The sequence below is a fragment of the Urocitellus parryii genome, chromosome 16, assembly GCF_045843805.1.
Source record: "Urocitellus parryii isolate mUroPar1 chromosome 16, mUroPar1.hap1, whole genome shotgun sequence".
NCBI lineage: Eukaryota > Metazoa > Chordata > Mammalia > Rodentia > Sciuridae > Urocitellus > Urocitellus parryii.
In genome coordinates this window covers 25906210-25933776 of record NC_135546.1, presented here as the reverse complement: position 1 = coordinate 25933776, position 27567 = coordinate 25906210, and the positions used below count along the sequence as shown (strand labels likewise).

The window sequence follows — 27567 nt, the reverse complement described above, 5'->3', positions numbered from 1 at the left end:
CTACCTCCTACCTTTTTGGTCAGCAGGGTGAGGGGGCACATGTGGGTACTTGGAGGGCTTCTTGATATGGAAGTTGAAGTTGTCCAGCTCCACGTTCAGGCTGATAGACGCAGCTGAGTCACTGTCCACTGTGGACTGGAAACTGCTGACTGAGGTGCGCTTGCTAGGACTGGCAGAATCTTTTAGTGTTGGGGAGGGGAAAGAAATATAGGGAGAGGAGGGGAGTAAAAATGGGTTTTATCAGGGTATTAGAGGAAAGTAGAAAAATGTTTTTAATATACAAGCCCAATGTGCAATACCAAAATGGATACAGTATTTTCATGTGCTTCTGTGTAGACTTAATAAAATTTGAACAAAATTAAATATAAAATCAATTTTTAAAATGAATAAGTATATTGGAGGTTCTGCAGAAAGAAAGTCTGATATCATAGGGAAGAGGTGAGAAAGTTATCTGCTGTGATATTATTTGCTCAGAGATATTTTTAAGCTGCTGCAAACTATAGACTACGGTAAAATCTGAAAACATACGTTGCCTAACAAGTTAGTATCTCAAGAAAATACTGTATCTAAGACAAGGATTGCTACTAGATGTTTACATCCGGTTGAAGCCATAAATTTTAAAGCAGATTTTTTTTCAACGAAATAAGTAATGCACTCATTTTACCATACACACATAATGATCCATAAAAACTAAAATGTTAGAAAGTAAAACTCACTAGCCAAATTATCGTCACCTTCTTCAGCTATCTGTTCTGTGTCGCTGTCATCAAACTTTATGTCTTTAAACCAGGATGGCTCAGAGTGTCCTTCCACAGAGTTCACGGAGTCACTGTCCAGAGAAGGTGTCTCAGAAAATTCTGTACTCTGAAAGTATCAAGACAGGATCCAAGCAACTGACCCTCAATGTCAACGATGCTGGGGGTATCACACAAGAAATAAATTGTACCCAATATTTTTATAAACATAACTGAGTAAATTTATTTAGAAAAATAAACAAATTAACAAGAACTAAGCTATAAAATATTATCATACAGGCAATTCCATTGTTAAACTGTAATTTTAATTAACTAGAAGTCTTAGGTTAGCATGTTACAAACACAATATTTCTTTGATATAGATTTTACAGGGTTTTATGTCATCCTATAGTTATCAGAAAAGACTACACAGCATCTAGTCTAACCCTAAACAAACTCTGGGTCACATCCTGAAAAAATAACTGTCATACTTTAACAAATATACACCAGTCTTCAGGGTCATTTCTAACTACTGAGTTTCTCATTTTAGGTGCTAGGGATGTGCCTCAATGGTAGAACACTTGCCTGGCAGGGGTCAGGAAAGACATGCATTTAATCACTAATACCTCAAAAAAAATTTTTTAAAGTTATTTAGTAAACATACACACACAACATATATATTTAGTGTGTGTATGTACTTTATATATATATATATAAATATACATATATGGTTATATAAATATTTTTAAAATTTTCTATCTTTAAGTAATTTTCATTTCCCTTGAGTTAGAAAAAGATATTATTTTATCATCAGTGCACAGTTTAATAGTACTAAAGAGTCAAAATCTGTTTCTATTTACTTTCCATTTTTCAATCATTTTGTTATACATGCAACTTTTAGTTATAAAAACATAAACAGTAAAAGTGAAAGCTATTAAATGACAAACTATAAGTTAACTATAAAACTAAGCCAAGTTTAAGCAAAACCACACCAAATAAAGTATTTAATCCTAATAGCAGGTTTTCATCTTTATTACCTTACTTTAAAAAAAAATATTTTGGGCTGGGGATGTGGCTCAAGCGGTAGCGCGCTCACCTGGCATGCGTGCGGCCCGGGTTCGATCCTCAGCACCACATACAAACAACGATGTTGTGTCCGCAAAGAAATGGAAAATAAATATTAATTCTCTCTCTCTCTCTCTCTCTCTCTCTCTCTCTCTCTCTAAAAAAAAAAAAAAAAAAAAAAAACTTAAAAAAAATAAAATAAAAATTAAAAAAAAATATTTAAAAAGGAGAAAACAGCATTGGGACTAGTGGTATAGCTCAATAAAAAAAAAAAGTTGTAACTTTCCTCAAACAGCAAGGAAAATCTATTAGAAAAAAAGTTTCTTTGGTTAATTCAATTACTTTTTATTCTCATTGATGAAGAAAGACTTCAAAACAAGCTTGTTATATTCTCATTAGGAGTAAAAAATGAAGATTACCTGCAGTGGTCTGTAGAGTGCATACTCATCCCTGAAAAGCTGGTCATGATGACTAACACAATCCAGCCAACGTCCATCAACCATTGCTTGTCCAATTGCTATAGCTTGTGCCCTGAATTAAGAGCAAGAAACATGAAATATTTTAAAAGTCAGTCAGAATAATTTTATAGTATAAGACATTTTTTTTTTTTCCAGTTCAGAGTTCGAATTTCAAATTATCCTTGGACAGATAAGGAATAAAACAAGAGACTGGGGAGACTGGATGCAAATTAAAAAATTCCTCTAGATACCATAGTAAAGGATGAGAACCTATGGTAAGGCAGTCCTAAAAACCTTATTTTAATTACAGGAAATACTCAATTCATGCACACACCCCTCTCCATAACGGAAGAGTAAAAACATGCTAAAAACAGCATGCCTCCTACAAAGAACTTACAGTCTTGATGAAAAAACCTCTTTCTTAAGATCACAATACCTGGTAGCAGTATGACCATTTCGGATTAGCCAGTTAACCAATTCCTTTCCTACAATGCAATTGGGATGGGTTCTCAGCCAGTACCGGTGATCCTGAAACTCCATTCCACTACTGTGATGGCAGATTTTTTTCCACAGGTCCTTTAACTGAACACTGTCCTGCAATACATTGAGAGCAAGTGTTACTCATAAGAATGCTATTTACCTGTACAGATGCTTTCCTGTGATTTTCACATTCATAAAAGGAACTTTGATTTGCATTTCTTTAGAGCAACTAATTTTTTTAAAGATTCTTTTTTTTTTATTGGTTGTTCAAAACATTACAAATCTCATGATACATCATCTTTCATACATTTGACTCAATTGGGTTATGAACTCCCATTTTTACCCCAAATACAAATTGCAGAATCACATTGGTTACACACTCACACTTTTACATAATGGCATATTAGTGACTGTTGTATTCTGCTACCTTTCCTATCCCCTACTATCCCCCCTCCCCTCCCCTCCCATCTTCCCTCTCTACCTCCTCTGTGTTGTTCAATTCTCTCCCTTGTTTCCCTCCCCCTTTCCCCTCACGACCTCCTATATGTGATTTTGTGTAACATTGAGGGTCTCCTACCATTTCCATATGCTTTCCCTTCTCTCCCCCTTTCTCTCCCCCCACTCGTCTTTGTTTAATATTAATCTTTTCCTCATACTCTTCCTCCCTGTTCTGTTCTTAGTTGCTCTCTTTATATCAAAGAAGATATTTGGCATTTGTTTTTTAAGGATTGGCTAGCTTCACTTAGCATACTCTGCTCTAATGCCATCCATTTCCCTGCAAATTCTATGATTTTGTCATTTTTTAGTGCTGCGTAATACTCCATTGTGTATAGATGCCATATTTTTTTTATCCATTCATCTATTGAAGGGCATCTAGGTTGGTTCCACAGTCTAGCTATTGTGAGTTGTGCCGCTATGATCATTGATGCAGCAGTATCCCTATAGTACACTCTTTTAAGATCCTCAGGGAATAGTCCGAGAAGGGCAATAGCTGGGTCAAATGGTGGATCCATTCCCAGCTTTCCCAGGAATCTCCATACTGCTTTCCAAATTGGCCTCACCAATTTAGAGCAACTAATTTATATGATTTAATATAAATGATGCACACATGAGGAACAACTTGAACTAATTCCAAGCATGACTTTTCTGTTAAAAATCAATGATCCCAAGTACTATATTTTTGGATCAATGGCACATATTATCCATCTCCTAGTTAAGTACAAAATATATTCTTCTTTTTTGGAAACTGGATAACGGTAGAAGATGTGACAACAGGCAAATCACAATAATCTAAGGTAACTGTTCCTGGTAGCCTTTATGCCACCATATTCATTCCACCCTTTTCAGCACCACCCAACTGCTAGATAAATCTTCAAAAAAAAAAAAAAACTTTATCCATTGCTCAGCAACTACAGATTCAAATCTAAACTTGAGTGACCAAATTCATTGCCTTTCACTGGGTAGTCCCAAATAACTGCACTCTCAATGCCCACACTCTCCAACTTAAATTTTCTCACAATTAATAAATCCTACTTTATTCCATGGAAATGCCATGCTTATTCTTATCTCTATACCTTTCCTTACATCTATATATAAGATTCACTTTCTTTACTACTTATCCAAATCCATTTCGTCCTTCAAAACATAGAGCTCAATACCTTTTCTGACACCCTAATTAATGATCAATTTTTTAAATTTTATATCATTCGTGACGCTTTTTAGTATTAAGACATATATGTATTTATTTTACCATTAAAAACATTTCTATTGATTTTATTTCTACCTCCTGAATTAAAAGTTGAGGATAGAAGCCATATCTTTCATTTCTTTGAATCACTCTGTGGATTGAACACATGATTTTATATATAAGCAAATGGAAGAAACTAAATATTATCTCACATAAACTGAATAAACTTTCTCAAAGGCTTCTCCATGTGTATAAGAAACTTGTTTCAGGGGGCTGGGGATGTGGCTCAAGCGGTAACGCGCTCACCTGGCATGTGCAGGGCGCTGGGTTCAATCCTCAGCACCACATAAAAATAAAAGATGTTGTGTCCACCGAAAACTGAAAAATAAATATTAAAAAAAATTCTCTCTATAAAAAAAGTTAAAAAAATAATGCTTCAAATTTTAAACAGCAAGCTTAACCTAAGAGTTAAGCTCTCTTATGTAGGAAACTGAATTCTGATCTTGCCAGAAGAAAGGGGTAAAAAAAATATTAATGCAATAAGTAGAGAAAGAATACTGACCAGTTTCTCAGGTGATCTGAGTAAAAAGTTAAGCTAATCATTTCTGTTTAACTGATATGCTATTTCATTTATGTTTCTTTAAAAAAAATCAATGAAATAGACATCCTTATGATCAAAACTAGCAATGGGTCAAAGACAGTGTACTAGTACCAGAAGAATTTTGCGTTCATCCTCAGTGGTCTCTGTCCTAACATATGTTCGGTTAGCCTGGGGACTGACAGATGTCTCATATGAAGGTACCATAGGAGAACCAGATCGATCCAATGACAGGTTAGTAATGCTGGCTGATCTGGAAACAAACAAACAAACAAAAAGTAAAATAGCAGTTGTAAATTCATCTATAAATAGAATACAGTAAACATTCATATTTAAATAAATGCTTACTTGCCAATGTTAAGGGCAATTTCATTTTTTTTATTGATTCTTTTTAGTTATGTATACAAGACAGTAGAATTTATATTGATATAATTATACAAGCATGGAATATATCTTGTTCTAATTAGGACCCCATTCTTATGGATGTACATAATGTGAGATTCACTGTGGTATGGTCATATACGTATATAATAAAGTTATGTCAGATTCATTCCACTGTCTTTCTTTTTCCTATCCTTCATTCCTCTTTGTCTAATCCAATGAAATTCTATTCTTCCCCTACTCTCTCCTTGTTGTGGCTTATCATCCACATATCAAAGAACTTTGGTTTTGGGGAATAGGTTATTTCAATTAGCATGATAGTGACCAGATGAATCCATTTACTGGCAAATGTCTTAAAGTCATTCTTCTTTATGGCTGAGTAATATTCCATTATGTACATGTATCATATTTTCTTTATCCATTCATCTGTTGAAGAGCACATAGGTCAGCTCCATAACTTAGCTATTGTGAACTGTGCTTCTATAAACATTAATGTAGCTGCGTCACTATAGTATGCTGATTTTAAGTCCTTTGGGTATAAACCAAGGAGTGAAATAACTGGGTCAAATGATGGTTCCATTTCTGAGGAATCTTCACACTGCTTTCCAGAGTGTGTGCACCAATTTGCAGTTCCACCATCAATGTGGGAGTATATCCTTTTCCCACACCCTTGTCAACATTCATTGTTACTTGAATTCTTGATAACTGCCATTCTTCCTAGAGTTTACTGTATTCTCAGTGTAGTTTTAAGGTGCTAGAGATGTTAAACATTTTTTTCATATATTTGTTGACCATTCATATTTCTTCTTCTGTGAAATGTCTATTCAGTTTTTTGCCCATTTATTAATTGGGTTATTTGATTTTTTGGTATTAAGTTTTTTTGAATTCTTTGTATATCCTGGAAATTAACACCCTGAGGTGCAGGTGACAAAGATTTTCTCCCATTCTATACGCTCCCTCTTCATGCTCTTGATTGTTTCCTTTGCTGTGAAGAAGCTTTTTAGTTTGATTCCATCTCATTTATGGGTGTGAGGACAATCCAGCTGTGACATCTGTTAACCCATTGATTGCCAGAGCTGATTCAGCTGATTTGGCTGCCTAGGTGGGTGCCCCCTTACTCGCTCACCACTTCTTGTATGTCCTCCCCACTGTGTGCTCAATTGAAGAGGATGACCTTCTCCAATAGTGGAGGACTGTTCTTTAGTCAAGGGTATATTAGTAGCTGCATTGCCCTCCTAGAACCTCCAAATAAGCTCTCAAAGGCACTTTTAAAAGTAGTTATGATGATTATGTACAATGTCATTATTGGGAAAAACTAGGTGAAAGATACTCAGAAATTGTACTATCTGTGCAATTTCTATGTGAGTCTAAAATCATTTAGAAGTAAGTTTAAAAGAAAGTAGAAAGTAATTATGGAAATATTACAGAAAAATAATTATATAGTTATATATCAGTAATATTTCAAAGGAAGTAGATATAAACACTTGTTAAAATATTAAAAGTTAGGGGGTTTTATAGAGAAATATAAAAAATGGTAAATAAACATAGAAATAATATTACAAATCAGGAAGGAAAAAACTATAGTTCAGAGGTCAAATCCATCCTGTTTTTGTATAGCTCAAGGAACACCAATTCTGAACCCCAACTAAGTGAAATGTTATGTTCAAAAAAAGAATTCCTCTTTTCTTATTAGCAGACCTACATTTAAAATATTGTCCCCAGTTATTATTAAATTTTCATTTCATGAGTTAAAAAAACTAGTGAATATTTGTTTCTTCTGATGACAAAAGTACTTATACATGATTTACTTAAATGATTTATAAGTGTATTATCAACAGCATCAAGCAAGCTATTTAAAAAAAATATGTAGCTAAAAATTTACTTTGCTTCTACCTAGGAAAAATGAAACCAAATTTTAGCTTCCAAACAAAGGATAAAAGGCAGAAGCATCTCTGTGTTAGATACTATGTAACCCATTCATTAGGGCAACACACACACACACACATACCTTATTTAATCCTCACTGTATTCTTTAGAGTAGGTATTTATAGTTCCATGTTATAGATAATGAAAGCCAGAATTAGAGCTTTAGTTAATTTTAGGGCAACTCAGTTAATAAGCATGAGGGCTGCCATTCAAAATTAGGTTTCAGCCGGGTACAGTGGCACACTCCTGTAATCCCAGCAGCTCAGGAGGCTGAGACAGGAGGATCGTGAGTTCAAAGCCAGCCTCAGAAAAAAGTGAGGTGCTAAACAACTCAGTGTAGACCCTGTCTCCAAATAAAATACAAAAAATAGGGCTGGGAATGTGACTTAGTGGTTCAGTGCCCCTGAGTACAATTCCTCGAACCCGCCCCCCCCAACCAAAAAAAGAAACTAGGTCTCAAATGAAAATCATCTTCTTTCCAATATAAAGATTTAAAAATATTTTTAAATAATTTAAGAAATTATTCAGAGATTTAGCAGAAAGTCACTATTAATGATTAATATATCAAATAACCTTTAAGCAATATTTTAAAAAATAATCAGCTATTCATTTCTTGGCATATTCTTTCAGTTCAAAGATTGCCACTATGTCTTACTCAATTAAAATCTCTTTTCCAGTTGGAGCATTAGTTCATGCATTCTGCTTTGTCTAATGTTCTAACCATCCTGCATTTATGCTATTACAGTGGCAGTAAGAAAAAAGCAAATTGATTAATTTTGTTGTCAAAAGCGCTAATGAATATGCTAGTGGCAAGAATGCTGATGAAAATTATAAGCATAGGGCTGCCATTCATTGAATAAATTACATCTCTCCTAAAGACCTTCATCAGTCTTAGAATTACTTGAAAACACATGAAGATATATTGTAAACACAGCTATCTCTTTGAGTACATGCCCACAGGAATACTACAATTTATCTTATTTTTTAAAAACTTTCCACATCCCTCTGCTGTATTTCCTTCCTTCTCTTTATAGCAAAACTCCCATTTCCAATTATTCCTCCATCCTATTTTAAACCCCAACCAACCCACTGAAATTACCTAGTATGCTTTAACTCATCTTACTTAACATTTCAGCATTTTAATTCCATGAAAACCTTTCTTCACTTGTCTAGTAAGGCAAACACACCTGGCCTGGTTGGCCCCTCCATCTCCTTCTTTATTGGGTCCTCTTCACTTCCCCAATCTCAGTCCTTGGTCCTATCTCCTCTTTTCACACTCACTCTGCTGACGATCCCCATCCAGGTTTATAACCTTAAATACCATTCACATAATAATGAAACCCAAGTTTATATTTCCAGCCTGTACCTCTTCCCTAAATTCTGGACTCATATATCCAACTGTCTATTTGACATCTTCCTTGGATCTCTAGAAGGTGTCTAATTCAGCTTGACACCTGTTAGTCAGAACTGCATATGCCTATAATCCCAGCAACTCCAGAGGCTAAGGCAGAAAGATCACAAGTCCAAGGTCAGCCTCAGCAATTTAGTGAGACCATGTCTCAAAATAAAAAGGGCTAGGAATGTAGCTCAGTGGTAAAGTACCCCTGGGTTCAATCCCCAGTACCAAAATAAATAAATAAAATCAAACTGTTACTCCCTGTCTTCCTCCATCTCAATTAATGGCGATTGCAATTGCTCAAGTCAAAAACCTGAGTCATCTTTGAATTCTCTTCCTGTTGTGGCCTACATTCAATTGACTAGCAAATGTCATTATGTCTATACTCAAAATGTATACAAAGATCATTATTAGGAACATTGATAAAAACAGAATACATACAACACATCAGATGACAGAAATTTCTTACCATTATAATTTCCAGAATTTATACATGATTATGTAAGGGACCTTAATTTTTTGTTCTAAGGGAACACACTTAAATATTAATAAGTAAAAAATAAGACTTCCTGTTTCTGGCCTGACATGTAAGAATCTTAGAAATTTTTACTCTGTCCTAACAACCAAAAAGCTAAAAAACCTGAAAAGTCAGCAATTCTTCATAGATCTGTCAGACAAATGAGATCACAGGACAAACTGCTACTTCAATCATAAGAATGAGACAGGTGCGTACAAAGAATAACAATTTACTGGAGCAGAAACTCACAAGTAGAAACCTCCCTGAAAAACAACTCATTTTAGGTAGAAAAACCTGAACTATAATTGACAAATTACAGATAGCTCAGTGTGAATAAGCCTGAAAACTCTAGGTGGGCCAAGTATTGGGGATTGGGGCATGTATTTGTGAGTTTCATTTTCAGGAGTGCTACCAGGTCCTAGTGGTGAATGTCAAAGAAAAAGGCCCTCCAGCTCCCCACCCAGGGAGGAAAAAAATATAATTTTGAATATGCCAGATCTTTTTAATAAGGCCTTCCCCGAGAAGAAACTATTTTATTAGAGCCTAACCTAGTAAAATAGCAGAGCTAAACACTCCCCCCTCCCCAGGGGAAGAGAAATACCCAATACCAGCCCCCTCTAAACCAACCATGTAGGGGAAGAGAAATACACAACTCTAGCCTCTTCCAACCATCCTGTCCCACCTAAGGAGGGCAAAGGAGTGGGGACAAGGACAGAGGGATAGGGAAGTACTTAAAAAGTTTATAGTCCCATGGCACAGGCTCACCAAAAAACTGAGACTTAACCAAAGGAGTCTGAAGATACTTCCCCTCATCCATGCCTTATCATTACATGACTAAAGAAAGGCCTATTTACTGCAGTTTCTTTCACCTACTATATCATGTCTAGTTACCAACCCAGAAGGCATACTAAAAGGAAAGAAAACAGTTTGGACATATAGAACAAATATAAGAAAAAATTGGGTACGGCACAAATGTTGGAATTAACAGTGCAAGAATGTTTAACAAAACTTGTATGAGATCTAAATGAGGAAAACTACAACACATGAATAAAATAAAGAATAAATAGATATTTCATGAATAGGAAAACTCAATATTGTCAAGATGTCAAGTTTCTCCAAACTTGATCTGATTCATTGCAATACCAATCAAAAACCAGCAAGTTACTTTGTAGACATCAAAAAAGTAACTCTAAAGAATATAAGAGGCAGCAAAACATCCCAAATAGTCAACACACTATAAAAGGAGAAAAAGTTGGGGAACTGATACAACCTGACTTTAAGATTTACTATAAAGTCACAATAATCAAGGCAATGGTATTGGTAAAAGAATAGCCAAATACGTCAAGAAAACATAAAAGAGCCCAGGAATAGACTCACATAAATTGTCAACTGACCTTTGACAAAGGAATAAAAGTAATACAAAGGAGCAATTAATCTTTCCAAATAAGTTTCCAATCTGAAAACTCAACTGTCCATCCACATATTAAAAAATAAATAAATCTAGAAAAGAACTGATACCCTTCACAAATTAACTCAAAATGGATCATAGACATAATTGTAAAAGGCAAAACTCCTAGAAAATAACATAACAGAAAATCTAGATGATCCTGGATATGGCAATGAGTTTAAAAATATGACACTCAGGTCACAGTGCATGAAAGAAATAATTGATCATCTGGACTTCATTAAATTCTTCTGCTCTGCAAAAGACAATGTCAAGAAAATGAAAAGACAAGCCATACACTGGGAGAGAATATTTGCAAAAGACACATCTGATAAAGGACTATGATCTAAAACACAACAATATGCTAGGTGTGGTAGTACATGCCTCTAATTCCACCAACACAGGAGGCTGAGGCAGGAGGACACACGTTAGTGAGACTGTCTCAAAATAAAGAATGGAAAAACAGTGGGCATGGGGCTGATGTTATAACTCAGCAGGAAGGCACCTCAGGAGTCAATGTTCAATGTGAGTAATGCCAAAAAAATTTTTTTTTAATTAACAATGAGAATTAAAAAACAATAAAGTTTTTTGCTGTATTTAAAAAAAAAATAAAACAAAAGTTTTTAAAACTCAATGATGAGAAAATAAACAAACTGATTACAGATGGGCAAAAGATTTTGACATCTCACCAAAGAAGATATACAAACCACAAGGCAGATAAAAAAGATGTTCAACATCGTATGTCATTAAGAAATGGCAAATTAAAACAATAATGAGATACCAATATACATCTATAACATTGGCCCAAATCCAAAATACTGGAAACACCAATGCTGGTATCATGAGGAGCAAGAGAAACTCTTGCTGGTAGGAATGAAAAATGATATAGACACTTTGAAGAACAGTTCGAAAATATCTTACAAAAATGTTTCTTACCAAATGATCAAGCAATCATGCTCCTTGGTATTTATCTGAATAAAGTGAAAATTACTTGTACACAGGTATTTATAGTAATCTTAATCTTTCAATTGCTAAAACTTGGAAGCAATCAAGATGCCCTTCAGTAGGTAAACAGATACTGTACAACTGGACAATGGAACATTATTCTGCACTAAAAATATCAAGTCATAAAAGATAAAGTGAAAATTTTAATGCCCATTACCAAGTGAAAGAAGCCAATCTTAAAAAATCTACATATATTCAGTGAATATAATTCTGGTAAAAAGGAAAACTACAGAGACAATTAAAAAAATCAATGATTATCATGGGTTAGAGGGAGGGATGAACAGACAAAACACAGCAGATTTTTAAGGCAGTGAAACTACTACTCTGTATACTACAGTGGTAGATACATGTCATTTTGCATTTGTCCAAATCCATACAACCTACAATACCAGTAGACCCTAATGGAAACTACAAACTTTGAATGATAATGTGTCAGTGTAGGTTCTATAATAAATATACCACCATGGTCCCAGATATTCACAGTAGTGAAGGGTTGAGCATATGGAGAACAATGGAAAAGGGCCTCTGTACTTTCTCCTCAATTTTGTTATCACCCTAAAATTGCCATGTAAAATAAATCTGATGAACTAAAGAAATAAAAGATAACAATGCGTGAAACATACTCTCAAATGGTTCAGGAAAAAAAATGTATGTGCATGTGTAAAATGACAGAATAAGCAAAAACATAAATAAGTAAATCTTAATGAATATATGGATACTTATTTTCCTATTCTTGCAAATCTTCTGCAAGTTTGAAAGTTTTTTAAAACAATTAAAAATTCAAGAAAAAAACACTCTCCCCATCTCATTCAGAGTAAAAGTCCTGACAATTAACTGTAAAACTGATCTACTTCAGACTCACGGGATTGTTTCTTATTAGTTGCTGGGAACTTGTCATTCCTGTTTTCTTGGTACACTCTTATACAAAAGGTCCACAAGGTTTCATTCTCTCACATCATTCTCTCACATCCTTCAGGTCTTTTTACTAAACTAGAAGACAGAGGATGGTGTAGGTCCCAATATCTTAAGCCATTGATGAATACTGGAAAGAGCTACTCAAAGAATGAAAGCAAGAGCTGACCAACAAAAAGAAAATGATAGTTTAATTCAGCTTTTAGAACTGGGATTATAACAAGCAATCACCTTTTTTAATGCTTGTTGTTATTACCATGACAGGAAATAAAAAACAGACACAGAATACAGTGTTTCCATTTAGCATTTACCTATTTCGAGCGGGGGATTTCCCAGCATCCTCCTGAACAGATACAAGTCTTGTTGACAGAGTAGTGTTGCAGGAGTCTGGATGAATCAAACTACAAAGAAAATAGGAAAATATTGAGATCGCTTGGAACAGTAAAAGACAAACCCAATTCCAATGAGATATTTTAACATTTAAAAGCAAATTAAATCTTTTCCCCTGAAATTGGGGGATTATGGGTCACTTTTGCACTTGCTTGGATTAAGGTGAAAACTGTGTGATTAAATTATCAAATGTCAAAAGAATGATAAACTTTTTTAAGTGTACCAAACATTAAGAACACCAATAGTCAAACACGGTGGTGCATGCCGGTAATTCCAGCAACTCAGGAGGCTGTGACAGGAGGACTGTGAGTTCAAAGCCTCAGCAATAGTGAGAAGCTAAGCAATTTAATACAACCCTGCCTCTAAATAAAATATAAAAATAGGGCTGGGGATGCGATTCAGTGGCCATGTGCCCCTGAGTTCAATCCCAAGTACACCCCCCGCAAAATAACAATAAAATAATGAAATTGGTTGGATCAGTGACTTACATGATAATTTCCCAAATCACATATAAGATGGAAATGATTTGGGAAATATGAGTTCTAAAACTTTACTCTCTGTCCCCACAGCCCACTGGAATAGCAAAATAAAAAGCAAAACTAGGTCTAAGAGCAGGTTCCACCTCTTACTAGCTGTGTGACCAAATTCATTATTTAATCTTTCTGAACTTCAGCATCTGCATCTGTCAAAAGGAAAAAACAGTGCCTACCAAAGAGGTATAATGAATAAAAGAGAATGAATATTAAATAATTAGCACAAAGTCTAAAACTATTATTCTACCTTTGACATCTATCAAACACCTCTCAGGAAGCTATCATACCTGGTTTGTTTTATAAAATTTGTTTTATTAAATTGTACCTGCCAATTAAGGGCTCATATAGCCAGATCATACACAATTAAAAGATATTACTAATTAAAATAAAAAATCTAATTTCGTTTAGAAATATGAATACAAATCTCATTAGTATTATCCCTAAAAAGACTTCATTAGGAATTATTAATCTCAGTGACTTCTATTGCCTATTCATCAAATATCATGAAGTTTATATACATGCCATGTGCTATTCTTGGTGCCAACAGTAAAACAGTGAGTGAACAATAAAGATATAGTCTCTCGTCTTACTGAGATTATACTCTAATTGGTCAATAACCTCACTACCCATAAACATCTATGATCCTGCTGGAGGTGAACCAAAGAGAAAGGAGAAAATGGTGAATTTGAAATAATTTGAATAAAAGTCAACCAAAAGCACTTATAAGTCAAGAAAGTTAGTATTTCTCAAGTTTAAATAAAATTATATTCAAGTGCCAGTACCTTTGCCAGGCCAAATCATCCTCTAAGAATATGTTACGGCTGGCTTTTCTACTCCCAACAGGTGTTCGGGGTTCACTGGGATCAAGTACAGACACAGAGCAAGCAGAATCTGAAAGAGCACTCAAATCTTCCCCAATGGAATTACTGTCTGTGGAATGAGCATAACTTAAGCTATTTTTCTACAAAAGGTGCAAGCTCGGAGGTCTCCTGGGAGGAAAAAAAATTCAATACAGTAAATAAACCAATGTAAATGTAAACAACACAATTTCCCTAGGCAACAAGTGAGGAAATTAAAGTTTCTATTATGAAGCCCTGAAGAGTGGCCTCTAGAAGGGTACACAATTTTGAAATAAACTAATAAAATGGCCTAAACACAATATGATATATTGAGATAAACTTTGCTGAAATTCTTATAACGAACAGTTAAAATAGAAATGAAATGTACTTGGGAGAACAAACAAGATTACTTAATACTTCTATTTTTTTTTTTTTTTAGGATGTAGTCCTGCCCAAAAATAAGTGTTAATTTCTACCTTGTTTTTCTAAAACATTGGTTTGTGATTCCGTAACAATTTGGTGTATTAAAAATGGAGGTGAAATAGTCATATGCCACATAATGTTTTCGTTAACAAGATCACATAATACAATAATTGTCACATAATGGAGCCGAAAAACTCCATTTTGTTCCCCCCACCTGCAGTACTGCGGATCAAACCCAGGGCCTCACACTTCTGAGGCAAGAATACTACCACTTATCTGTAGCTCTGGCCCTTGAAAAATTCTTATCACCTGGTGATGTGGTAGCCATCATAATGTTGTAGGGCAACACATTTCTAATGTTTGTGATGCTGTTATAAATAAATCTACTACTCTGTAGATCTTATAAAAGCATAGCACATACAATTACATATATTACATAAAAGTTGGTAATGATGATAAATGACTATGTCACTGACTTATGTCATTATGATCTACACTTTTTATCATTATTTTAGAATGAACAACCTTTTACTTATAAAAAATTTTACCATAAAACAGTATACCATGTTGGATCAGTAGCAGTCTCTCAATTGTTCAAAATGCTATGTTGATACCCAGAAGGCTAGATAGAAGGAACACCTGAGGCCAGAAGTTCAAAACCAGCCTGGGCAACTGCAAGACCCCAAAAACCCAATCCACCCTACCAAAAAAAAAAGGGGGGCCATAGGGATCTATTAACCAGCACCATCCAGGTTGGTTTAAGTATATTCCATAATGTTCACACAAAGATAAACTCACCTAAGTGATGCACTTCTCAGAACTTACCCATCATTATGCAACACAAGACTATATTTAACTTTACATGTAATTTAACAATTCTACCTTAATTATTTATTACCACTACTACTAAAAATCTGAAGTGACAGAAAAGATTTCTAAAAGTTCACTGTACTGCTTTTGCCATAATTTCACCAACTATAATAATACCTCTGTTTTATTTTAAAACTACTATTATATAATACTTAATTTTATTAAACTATACATGTATCTTAATCAAAATAAAATGTCAGTTGTTGATATACTAATTTCTGTCATCACAATTTAAAAGATAAAATCTATTAAAACTATTAAGAAAAATAGATCTGCATCCACTTCAATCAGGACCCCAGAAAACAGTAACAACAAAGTGAACACCAGTCTAGGATAATCAAAGCACTAGGATAATTACCATCAACTGACCAAGGCAGAATTTCAGTGAGGATGTGAAATTACTTCCTTCCTGAAAGACCTACAGTTTACCATTACAAAAGTGGGTTTGTTTCTTACACTATTAAAGGAAATCTCCCTGAACCAGTCAGCTCTCAAAACTAAAGTTATCAAACCAATAAAGACAGTCAAGCCTGACCAGGAAAGTTTCATTTCATTAGAGCATTCATCAGCAAAGGCCACTACACATATAAGTGTATTATATGATGGAAAAATTAAGGCTGATGAGACACAGTCCTGCCACCAGAGAACTCACAGTATACTGGAGATGATGGACATATATAATTTAAAATGCTGCATGATGAATGCATAGATATTACTTTTACTATTACCATAATAATTGCTTAATATTCATGGATCCTTTGATATGTGCCAGACATTGTTCCAGGTATTCTACATTTATTCAGCGTCTCAATGTGCAATTGTGCACTAAATATATTATTCCCATTTGTGATGGTTAATCTTGGGTCAACTTGGCTAGACAAGGGGTTTGGTCAAGTAATCTAAACAGTTATCTGGGGTTGAGGGGTGCAGGGAGTATGATTAATATTTACAAATACTGAAGTAAAGCAAATTATTCTCCACAAGGTAGTGAGTCTCATCCAATCAGTTAAAGGTCTGAGGAGGTAAGACTAAAGTTTCCAGAATAAAAAGGAAATACTGCAAGGCAGAAATCCTATAGAAGTTTTCAGCCTGCTAGCCTCCTTGAGAATTTCAGACTTGCCAGCCCTTCACAATCATTAAATCACTTGAGCTGATTCCTTAAAATACAGATAAACTTCTCTCACTCATTTGCTCAGTGTGTGTGCATAACTCCATTCATTCTGTTTCTTTAAAGAATTCTCACTAATGCAGATTTTGGTACTGTTATATTTGAATATGAGATGTCCCTCAAAAGCTCCTGTAGTAATGCAGTAATAAGGTGAAATGACTGGATTGTGAGAGCTGTAACCTGATCAGTCTAGCCTAGTTTAAATGGACCTCCTGGTATCTGTAGGTAACTTGTATGTGGCTGAAGGAGGTGGGTCATTAGGTTCATGTCTTTCCTCTCTGCTTCCTGACCCCACCATGAACTAAGGAGCTTTCCTTCACCACTCCCTTCTGCCATGAAGCTCCATCTCATCTCAGGCCCAGAGCAGTGGACTCAATTGACCATGGTTAAACTTCTGGAACCAGGAGCCAAAATAAACTTTCCCTCCTCTATATTGTTTTTGTCAGGTATTTTTAGTCACCAGACACACAAACATAACTAAAACTGGTAAAAAGAATGGTTGCAAAGGAAAAGAATTTTAAGGATAAGGTTCCTGAATGGGCTTTCATGTTTCTAGAACTGGTTCTCTGATTGGACTGAAAGGCACTAATGATTTTATTTCTAACAGCAAAGAGAATATTGATAATCTATGGTGTGCTTAGCAATACAAACATGCAAAATATCACCTATGTATGGATACTCCTAATCAAATACTTATAAGAAGCAAGATTATGAGTTACTATGTATTTAATCTTTGAACATTTTTGTCAAACTAATAAGTATATTAAGATAAACTTATTGTTCCTAATTGCACTACACAAAGTAGAGAAATAAAAGAATAACCTCAGGATTCAAATTCCCAGTTCAAGAACTGAGCTAATTAAAAGTTTCTGTCTTCCCTGAAAGAATCCCTTATCTCCTATGGCCTCAGTGCTAAGATTGCTGAATATCTAACCAATTCTCAAAATACAAGTGGCTGAATTAATACACATAACAACAAAGACAGAGACAGGAGTGATGGTTCTGTTCACAAGCCAAAGAACATGAAGAACTACCAGCAACCACCGGAAAATAGGAGAGAAACCTGGATGAATTCTCCCTTGGAGCCTCCAGAAGGAAGTAAGACTGCCAACACTTTGATTCCAAGCTTTTGGCCCCCAGAAATGCAGAAATGGGAGAACAAATTTCAGTTGTTTAAAAAAAATACCAAACCCATAACTTCAATTACCAATCTTGCAGTATGTCTGCTAATAAAGTGAGGACACTGATTAGGAAGAAATGGGATCCTGAAAATTAGAATGAAGATATATGGGAAAAGCCAAAAGAAGCTAAGGCTATTAAACCCCCAAATCTGAACCTCCTGTCGGAAGTAGCCTTTCCAAGTCATCCGAAATTAACTCTGCTTTGCTTCAGGAATTTGTAATGCCCTCCCTCGAGTTAGATGCCTTGCAAGACACTTCTAATTCCCCTCAAGATCTATTCCTAGTACCTCCATCAAATAGTCAAGTCCTGTCAGGTCTTAAAAGTAAGGTACAAAGTAAGACCAATGAGGATGTATGTGGTATACCCGAAGAACCAAATGACTATTCCAATTAATATAGACAAAAACCCAAGGAATGTGTGAGATGGCTATTGAGGGTATAGGATAAGAGTGGATAGAAAATTGGCCCAAGTTGAATTTACTGATATGGGTCCATTAAATAGAGATTCCATATTTAATCTTGTAGCTTGAGAAGTTAAAAGAAGCTCTTAAGTCTATTTAGTTGACTGGCTAAAAAATATGAATCTTTAAAAGGTGGCTTATATTAAAAATGAAGATAAAATGCCTGAACTTCCCTAATATACTACAGAGCAAGGAATACATGAGATTAGGAAACAGGAATGAGTCAATTTTGCACATATATAACCACACTCCCTCTCTCTTATTATGTGATGCTCTGCATGACCTTTGGGCTCTGCTAGCAAGAAAGATATCACCAGAGGAGTACCCTAGACCTTGTACCTCTACAATCAACAAAAACAGGTATTTGGTTTTTTTTTTCCTGATGCCAATTATGAAACAGGGATTGGTATTACTGGTTTGGCTAACGTAGCCAAACCTGCAGAGGAATTCAGTACAGCTCAATTCATTGTTCAACAGCTACTGGGTTTATTTGGTCAAGATACTCGTAATATGGAAGCAGAAGCTTCTCATACTTGTTGTATTTGGAGCTATCACCAGGAACTAAAAGCTAAAGTAAACAAAAGATTTTCTTCCTGATAACTTGAATAATCTGGATGTAGACAAAACCACTGGGACCTAGTTATGATTTGATTATTTATAAAGTAATGCTAATTGTGCTAATACTTGGAAAGCATAAAAAATCTAGTTGTAAGTGATAGTAGTGTTTGATTTGACAGAAAACTAAAGTAAACTTTTAATAATAGTCTCTCTTTACATATGACTTAAGGAATTTATCTATGGATATTAGTAACCTTTTTCTATGATTTGCCTATAATAAATCATACTTGGTCACACACATAAAATAGAGTGGATTTGCCATATAAAACCTGCTCCCTTATCCCTGAAAGATATACCTTTCAGCACAACCATGAAACATAAATTTGTGAGGGGAGACTCAGAATCCCTGAAGGGCTCTGGCTGCTACTGCTTTTCTTTTTAGATAAGAAATTACTGCTACCACTGAACCAGGAAAACCAAATGCAATTGGGATAACTGGATCCTCAGGTATCAGGGGCCAAAGGGATTTATGGCCTTTGAATACTGTGACTATACAATTAAAGCAAGGAAACAGTCAACTTTTTCAGGGATTACCAGCACTAACTCTAAACTGAAACTAATTCCAAGGACTCAAACATCACTGTTGTTCACCAGTCACAGCAGAGGCTTAGGGAGGCATGGCAACTGATGGGAGTTTTAGCTCAGGTACATGTGACAGTAAGTTTAGTGGATCCCCAAAGCCCAGTCTGTGGTTATTTCATCAGTTCTAGAATATATAATTGATATAGACATATTCAGCAACTGGTAAAATCCATACATTGATTCCTTAACCTCTATTATGGTGCTTCTGGCCTCCAGAACTGTAAGACTATAAATTTCTATTGTTCTAAGCCATTCAGCCTGTACTTTGTTATGGTAGTCCTAAGAGACTAAAATGCCATCCAGGCATGGAACACACACCTAAAATCCCAGTGACACAGGAGGCTGAGGCAGGATGATCACAAGTTCAAGGCCAGCCTCAGCAATTCAGCAAGTCCCTCTTTCAAAATTAAAAAAAAAAAGACCAGGGACCTAGCTCAGTGGTTAAGTGCCTCAATAAAAAGGAAAGAAATCAATCCTAACCGTATGAGATAGATTTTATCCTAAGGGTAATGGTAGCTCTGAAAAGGTATTTATCCTAAGAGTACTAAGCAGGGAAATAACCTGACATGATCAATTGGCATTCTACAAATACTGACTTGAATATGAAAAATGAATTCAAGATAGGGAAAAACTAGGAGTAAGAAAATCTCTTAAAAGCTCTAGTCAATCTGGATGAAAGATAATGAACTCTGTAGCAATTTTAGTTTCTTTTTTTTTTCAAGTGAATGAAAGCAAAAGGAAAATATATACAATAACAAAAATAACATGAAAGAAGTCAAGAGCATTTTCTTGAGTAATTTCGGTCCACCTTCCACTCCAAATCACTGCATAAATCCACACACCATTGTCAGCTTTCTTCTGTTTCAACAAATAACTTGAATTTTCAGTATTGCTAAAATTTGACTATGTTCCTTATGGAAGAATAAGAGTAAGATACAATTTGCCAAAACATAGTGTCATATAAGTCAAGAAAAAACTTTAAAAATAAGATCTCTCATAATAATATAAATTAGAAATCTACTCTAACCATCTTGTCTGATAACTTTTAACATCCCTAGAGCTTTCTGCTAGTATCTATGATACACTGTCTTTTATTCTAGTTATTTTTTAACTTTCCATCTACTTTATCACTTGACTGTGAAGTGCTGTCACCCTCACTATTGCATCCCCACGCCTTACACACAAGGCCCAAAATAAAAATTGGCTTATTGTTGGTCCTATATTATAATTATTTTATACTTAAGACCTTTAAAAATTGTAATACTGTCAATAAAATGCATTTACCTGTATAGCCCATAATTTTCCAGGGATTTCTTGATTACAGCAATGACTGCAGAAAATCTGCCCACATAGTTGGCAATGGTGTCTGCGCCTAAAGGTTGTGAATTTTTCACTACAGTCACAGCACTCTTTACATTGGCTATCTGGCATCCAGTATTGCTTCAGGTCACTATCCTATAACAATAAAAATGTGTGAAGACTTCTTGAAAATACTGATTTTTATATTGTAATGGCAAATAAAATCCTTGAAGATTTTTTTTTACAGAAATGAGAAGTTAATTCTAAAATTCATAATAAATGCAAAAGACCAAAATGACCAAGAACAATCCTGAAGAATAAAACAGGATTTACATTACCATCCTTCAAGACTTATTCAAAAGCTATATAATTTTAAATAGTACTGGTGCAAGGACAAAAAAAATGGAGATATGGAACAGAAAAAAGTAGCTTAGCATACACTAATGTGTACATGATTTTTGTGATAAGATTTACAGCACAATCAATGACAGATGGTCTTTCAAAAACTATGGTTCTATCCTCATGTCCATTATATCCAAATAGACATGAAAATAAAAGGAAACTTGACCCTATTTATTCACACAAATAATAAAGCTTCTTAAAAAGAATCATAGGGGTATATCTACAGATCCTGGCCTGAAACTAGCCTTAAAAGGAGAAAAAAAAACACTAGCCTTAAAAGTTGAAAAAAAACTAACACAATTAACCACATTAAAGTTAAGAACTTACGTTAAAAAAATTGTGGTTTTCACAACTGAAATAAATAATAAATATACTATCATTTTATTCTTTATTTTTGGTACCAGGGATTGAAACCAGGGCACTCAACCTCTGAACCACATCCCCAGCCCTTTCTTATATTTCATTTAGAGATAGAGTCTCACTAAGTTGCTGAGGCTGGCTTTGAACTCAAGATTCTACTGCCTCAGCCTCCCAAGCCTCTGGTATTACAGGTCTGCACCACCACACCCAGCTTAACAAATACATTTTCTTTCAAGTCATATTATGTCATTTTTCAGTGGGAATGGTATGATCCCAAAAAGTATGTAAGAAGAAATCTTCCAAAGCACTAATTATTACCTGGCTTTTTCCCTCCATGATTTCTTTGAGACGTTTTAATACTGTGCTGAGGCTTCGAAGCTGAACAGCTGTACGAGGATCATGACCTCCAAAGGTAGGTTCTGCCTTCCTTCTTGTATCTGAGTCATATTAAAAAAAAAAAAACAGAGAACAACAAAGGCAATCTTGTTAACGGTTCCTTGTGTCTATAAAAACACTGCATCTATGTGATGTGAAGTGCTTTTATTACTTGTATTCTCCCAACCAGTGACATAGGTTGAGAGTTAAGGGTGGTCTTTATAAGGGTAACAGACTGTTGAAAGTATTTCTTATTGCCATGTAAAATACTATTTCACAAGCAAGTAAAAGCCATCTAAGACAAGAACTATCTGAGCTGATGGTTTGGAGGCCTAAAACAGCAGCATTATCTACATGGTCAGAATTCAGTAATGATTTCTTTTGCTCTTTGGTCCCAGCCTATAATAAATACCTGCTGGACATTTAACAGAAGAAAAAGCAACTCCAGAGGATTAAACACTAGCCATAAAAGGAGCAAAAAAAAAAAAAAAAACTAACTAATAAACCACATTAAAGTTAAGAATTTAGGTTAAAAAAATGTGGTTAGTTTAGCTTAGTCTCTATAGTCAAATAGGTAAGCAATAGGATCAAATGGTTCACTTCTGGGGCTAATCATCAAAAAGAAATAACTCACCCCTAAAGATTCTGATAGAGGGCTGGGGTTGTGGCTCATCGGTAGAGCACTCACCTAGCATGTTTGATCCTCAGCACCACATAAAAATAAATAAAACAAAGGTATTGTGTCTAGCTACAACTAAAAAATAAATATATTTTTAAAAAAAGATTCTGATAGAATTCAAAACATCTAAGAGAGTAGATTTGACCATGATAAAATCTGACAAATGTCCAAGCATATTATAACTGCCAGAGAATTGCTAAAACTCTAGTCCTATCCTTCTCTATTGCACCCAACCCAATCCTGTAGTTCCAAACTGAAAGGGTCAGGTATTTTGGTCATAGTGACAAAAAGTTAAGACACTCCAGCTGTTTCAAAATCTAAGGGTGAATAGGAGGTGATTTGACAAAAAAGATGAACATCCAATTAGCTTAAACACTCTAGTCTTATAACCCATGGAGCTCCCACTAACCTAAACAGACTGCAGTTATTTCCAAGGTTTCAAGTACCCACAGGCAACTGCAGTCTAAAAATTTTAACATTTGTCTTCATTCTTTCAAGAGAAAGAGACAACAATCACATGATTTTTAACATATTTATTGTCATATTTATTTTTGTTACTCTCTTTCTATGCCTAATTTACAAGTTAAACTTTATCACAGATGTGTACATATGGGATAAAAAACATAGGGTCTGGTACTATCTGTGGTTTCAAGCCTCTACTGGTACAGAAAAGAAAGGAGGTTTAGAGTATATCCCTGCAGATAATGGGAACTACTATAAAATGGAAAATCTGGGGCTGGGGTTGTAGCTCAGTGGTAAAGCACTTGCCTAGCATGCATCAGACACTGAGCTCGATTCTGAGCACCACAAACAGATAAATAAAATAAAGGTCCATCAACAACAACAACAACAAAATAATAATAATTTAAAAAATAAAATGGAAAATCTGCCTCAAACTCACTATTTGCCAGATTTATATTAGGTGTGCTTTGTTTTAGTTGGGTGGGAAATAAAAGATTACAAAGAAATGAGAGGTTGATATCCAAATCCAAATTTACAAAGAATTACCTAAAACAATTTAATGAAATAATCACTGTATCTAAACTGCACTTATTTTTAAAACACTTTGAAAACTTTTTATCTTAATTTAGCATTAGTAATACCTCAGAGGTGGTACTAAAATGTAAGTATTAGAACGACCAAATTATTCTTGAGTCTCAAAATATAAAGCAACTATCCATGAATTATAAGTTGAAAAAGGAGACAAAGCTGTGAGAATTACAATGGCAATGCTCCGCATACTGGCAATAACAAACTGTGAAGCCCCTTGCATTTAGCTACTTAGAAATACAAGATAGTATTAATAACATCATCCACTGGAAAAGGATGAGTGAGGCTCTTCCTAGAACCATGAGCACTAGTGCCCTTGAATTAAGATGAACAGATACTGAGAAAATCTAGTCTAGCTCTTTGCTCTTAGGCAAATAATCTTAGCTGCTTCTTATAAAAGAGATACCAGAAAATTAAATTATTTTCCTAACGTCTAAAGCCAGTACATAATTACAGTTCTTTAGTGAAGAAAGGAATTATTTGGCCAAACAGTCCCAGGCTTTTGAAGTTCGAATGCATCTAAGGTAGAATCCAAGAATAAAGACAATAAAAAAGGTAGAGGGGCTGGGGTTGTAGCTCAGTGGTAGAGCACTTGCCTGGCACATGTGGGACACTGGGTTCGATCTTTAGCACCACATAAAAAAACTAAATTAGTAAAATAAAGATATTTTAAAAAATTTTTTTAATATAGAAACTGCAACAAATGAGACATTAGAAGCTCCATCTAAAAATATTTAAATTCAATTGTATCATAACACGACAGGCAAAGTTAGGCAGTCTGTCACTACTAAAAGATGAGTTTCTACTCCAACTCCTCAACTGAACAAGTGAGGAAATCCTATGCTTAAAATGGAGACTGCTGCTCTCCTTGGTCTCCTTTTCTTCTTTCTGTAGCTAAGGAAAGCGTGGTATTTTGAAAAACTAAGACTCAATAATTCTGCAAAGAAAAGGTGGTAGGTGAAATTTTCAGACAATAATGTCTTCATTCAATATTATTTAGTCAGAAGGGCTCCCTCAACAAAAACAGGCTGTTGGCCATGGGCCAGGTATAAGAGCTAAGGTTAAAGGTTAAAGTGGAGATGTTTTAAAATAAAAGGAGAGCTCCTTTATTTCTCTTCCCTTGCCCACCTTCCAATTCTTAACCAGGGGTTAAAGCTCACTGCCTTAGAAGTCCTGTAAAGATGACACAGCCAGCTCTGATCCAGTTCTTCAGCAGTACTTCTTCTGACTTGATTTCTCTTGCCTCTACCAATAAACCAAATCTCAGCTAGAAATAAAATATCCTTCTGCCAAACACCATTGCTTTCATCTATTTTTCATTCTCATGGGGAAGACTGGCCAGGGCCGACAGGATCTGGTATTCAGGGACACTTGATTTCTCAATGCTGTATCCCTTTGCCTCTATTACACCACTTCCCACTGCCTTCTTCTATCACCTTGATAGATGGTTGGGCAAACCATTCTACTGAGTTTAGCAATCTACCAGAAATAAAGCATAAAATATTTACTCTCTCCAGTTTCTTCACTTCACTGATCCCTAGCACGCACTCATTAGAAGAGCATGAAAATGAAGGAGGTGACTGTGTAATAAACCAGGATGGAGAATAAACAGGCAAGAAGAGCTCAGCTTATACAGTCACACTGACAGTTTGCACCCCACAAAGGACACAGGCCAAGAGCAAGTGGCAGCCCAGTAATGGAGTTGAAGAATTCTGCAGCCAGAGGCATGCACATCACATTTCACTAGCACCCAAATACAGACGCAGAATTCATTCACAAGACTGAAACTAACCTGTGTTCTCCTGGGGATGCTGCAAATTGTTCTCTGCTGAAACTCAAGCAAGTAATTAATCAAAAAGCAGCCAAGAGGTCTGTTGTTTGCCTAAATCAAAGTTTAGTGACATGTTTAAGAGCTTTTATTCAGATATCAACAAATTCTTTCACTAATTAAGTAATAGTTTTATTTATTCTGGAGAGTACCTGACTATTCCAAACAACAAGAAAGTTAAGTCAGTAAATAACTTGGGAAACAATGACTGTGGAAAAATCTTAGAAGAATGAAATAAGAACACTCTTTTACCTAACACTGAAGAGCGTCGCTGAAGTTCCTCATTAAGCTGTTTTTTATAAGGAACAGGTGACCTCACTGACTGTGTCCTTGAAGGGAGCTGAGGGCTGGACCAAATTCCACTGGGAGAAGGGTGCTCTCCTTGGCTCCCTTCTCCTCTCTCTGTAGAGCAAAAGAAAGGTTGACATTATTTGAAAAATTGAGACACAAGAATTCAGCAAAGAGAAAACATGAAATTTTCCAGACAACTATATTATATATATACATACATACACACACACATACATATATATACTTATATATATGTATGTATATATTACATGCATAATTTAAAATTAGGCTTTTGGATTTTTTTAAAAGAAAGAAATCCAAAGAGTAGAGCAAAATTATAAGCCAATAATCACACCCTTGGTATATGTGATTTTCTGTTTTACTTTTCATTTGAAATTTGAGGAAACAGAATGCAAGCTTTTTACACAAAGGCCCAGAATGTTTGCTGTGTTTATGGAAGAGATTCCTTGTACTATTGAAACAGCACCCAATATAGTAGCTGCTCAATAAACGTTTACTAAATAAATAGAGTATTATCTTATAAAGAGTCTACATAATATAATATCTTAGATGGAATCTTATAACAATAAAAGGACATTATGTAAAAATTTTAAAACTCTGAATAAAATACATACAGTAGTTACTGAAAATTGTAAAATCTTTACATTAGTGCAGTAATACTGATAGTATAGTAATACTAACCTAAGATGTTAATAATAGCAGAAACTGAATGTAGGGGTAAACTAAGTGCTCTGCATTATCTTTCCAATTTTTCTATAAATCTAATAAACCTGTTTTAAAAATTAAAGCTTATTTTTTAAAAATTATCATCTTAAAAATGTACCAAGTTTTTACAGTACTTTAAACCTAACCATTAATAAACTTAATTAGAACTATCAAAATTTCTACTGAGGGGCTGGGGTTGTGGCTCAGTGATAAAGTGTTTGCCTCCCACATGTGAGGCACTGGGTTCGATCCTCAGCACTACATAAAAACAAGTTAAACAAAATAAAGGTCTTGTATCCACCTACAACTAAAAACAATATTTTAAAAAAAATTCTACCTAGTCTGGGCTCAATGGCACACAATCCCAGCAGCTCAGGAGGCTGACACCGGAAGATCACAAGTTCAAAGCCAGCCTCAGGAAATTAGTGACACTGTAAGCAACTCAGCAAGACAAGCTCTTGCCCTGTCTTTAAATAAAATATAAAACAGGGCTGGGGATGTGTTCAGTGGTTAAGCACCCCTGGGTTCAACAGTACCCCCCCCAAAAAAAAAAAAGAAATCTAGCTTTTTCTTCTTAAGCAGAAAAATCTGGTGATATATGAATTAAGCACCTTATTAATATTTCACTTTTTCACAAAGATACAACATGAAAGTTGAATAAGGGAACTATAAAGAATCAAAACTGTAAGTTTTCTGATGCTTAAGAGTAAGTCTTCCCTTTGTTAAATCGAAAAAGATTTACAAAAGAACTATATGCTGATTTAAAAGAAGGTTCATCCTGGTCAGGAGTCAAAGGTTTAAAGTGTATAAGATGAGAATGACTGGTAGGAGGTCGAGGCAAATCATTAGCAGAGTCCAGTGTTGAGGAAGTCTTATCATCTGTGGCCAT

At 35.0% G+C, this 27567-nt stretch overlaps 1 protein-coding gene across 1 annotated transcript; it reads right to left on the bottom strand.

Annotated features, from left to right (window-relative positions):
- Positions 1–27567, bottom strand: LOC144250587 (1-phosphatidylinositol 3-phosphate 5-kinase-like). The gene is given in 13 exon segments (XM_077793479.1): positions 1–179; positions 717–864; positions 2219–2330; positions 2694–2851; positions 5137–5275; positions 12915–13004; positions 14309–14480; positions 14483–14515; positions 20953–20967; positions 20970–21123; positions 22048–22166; positions 25914–26065; positions 27398–27567. Coding segments are annotated over 13 exon segments (1641 nt in total).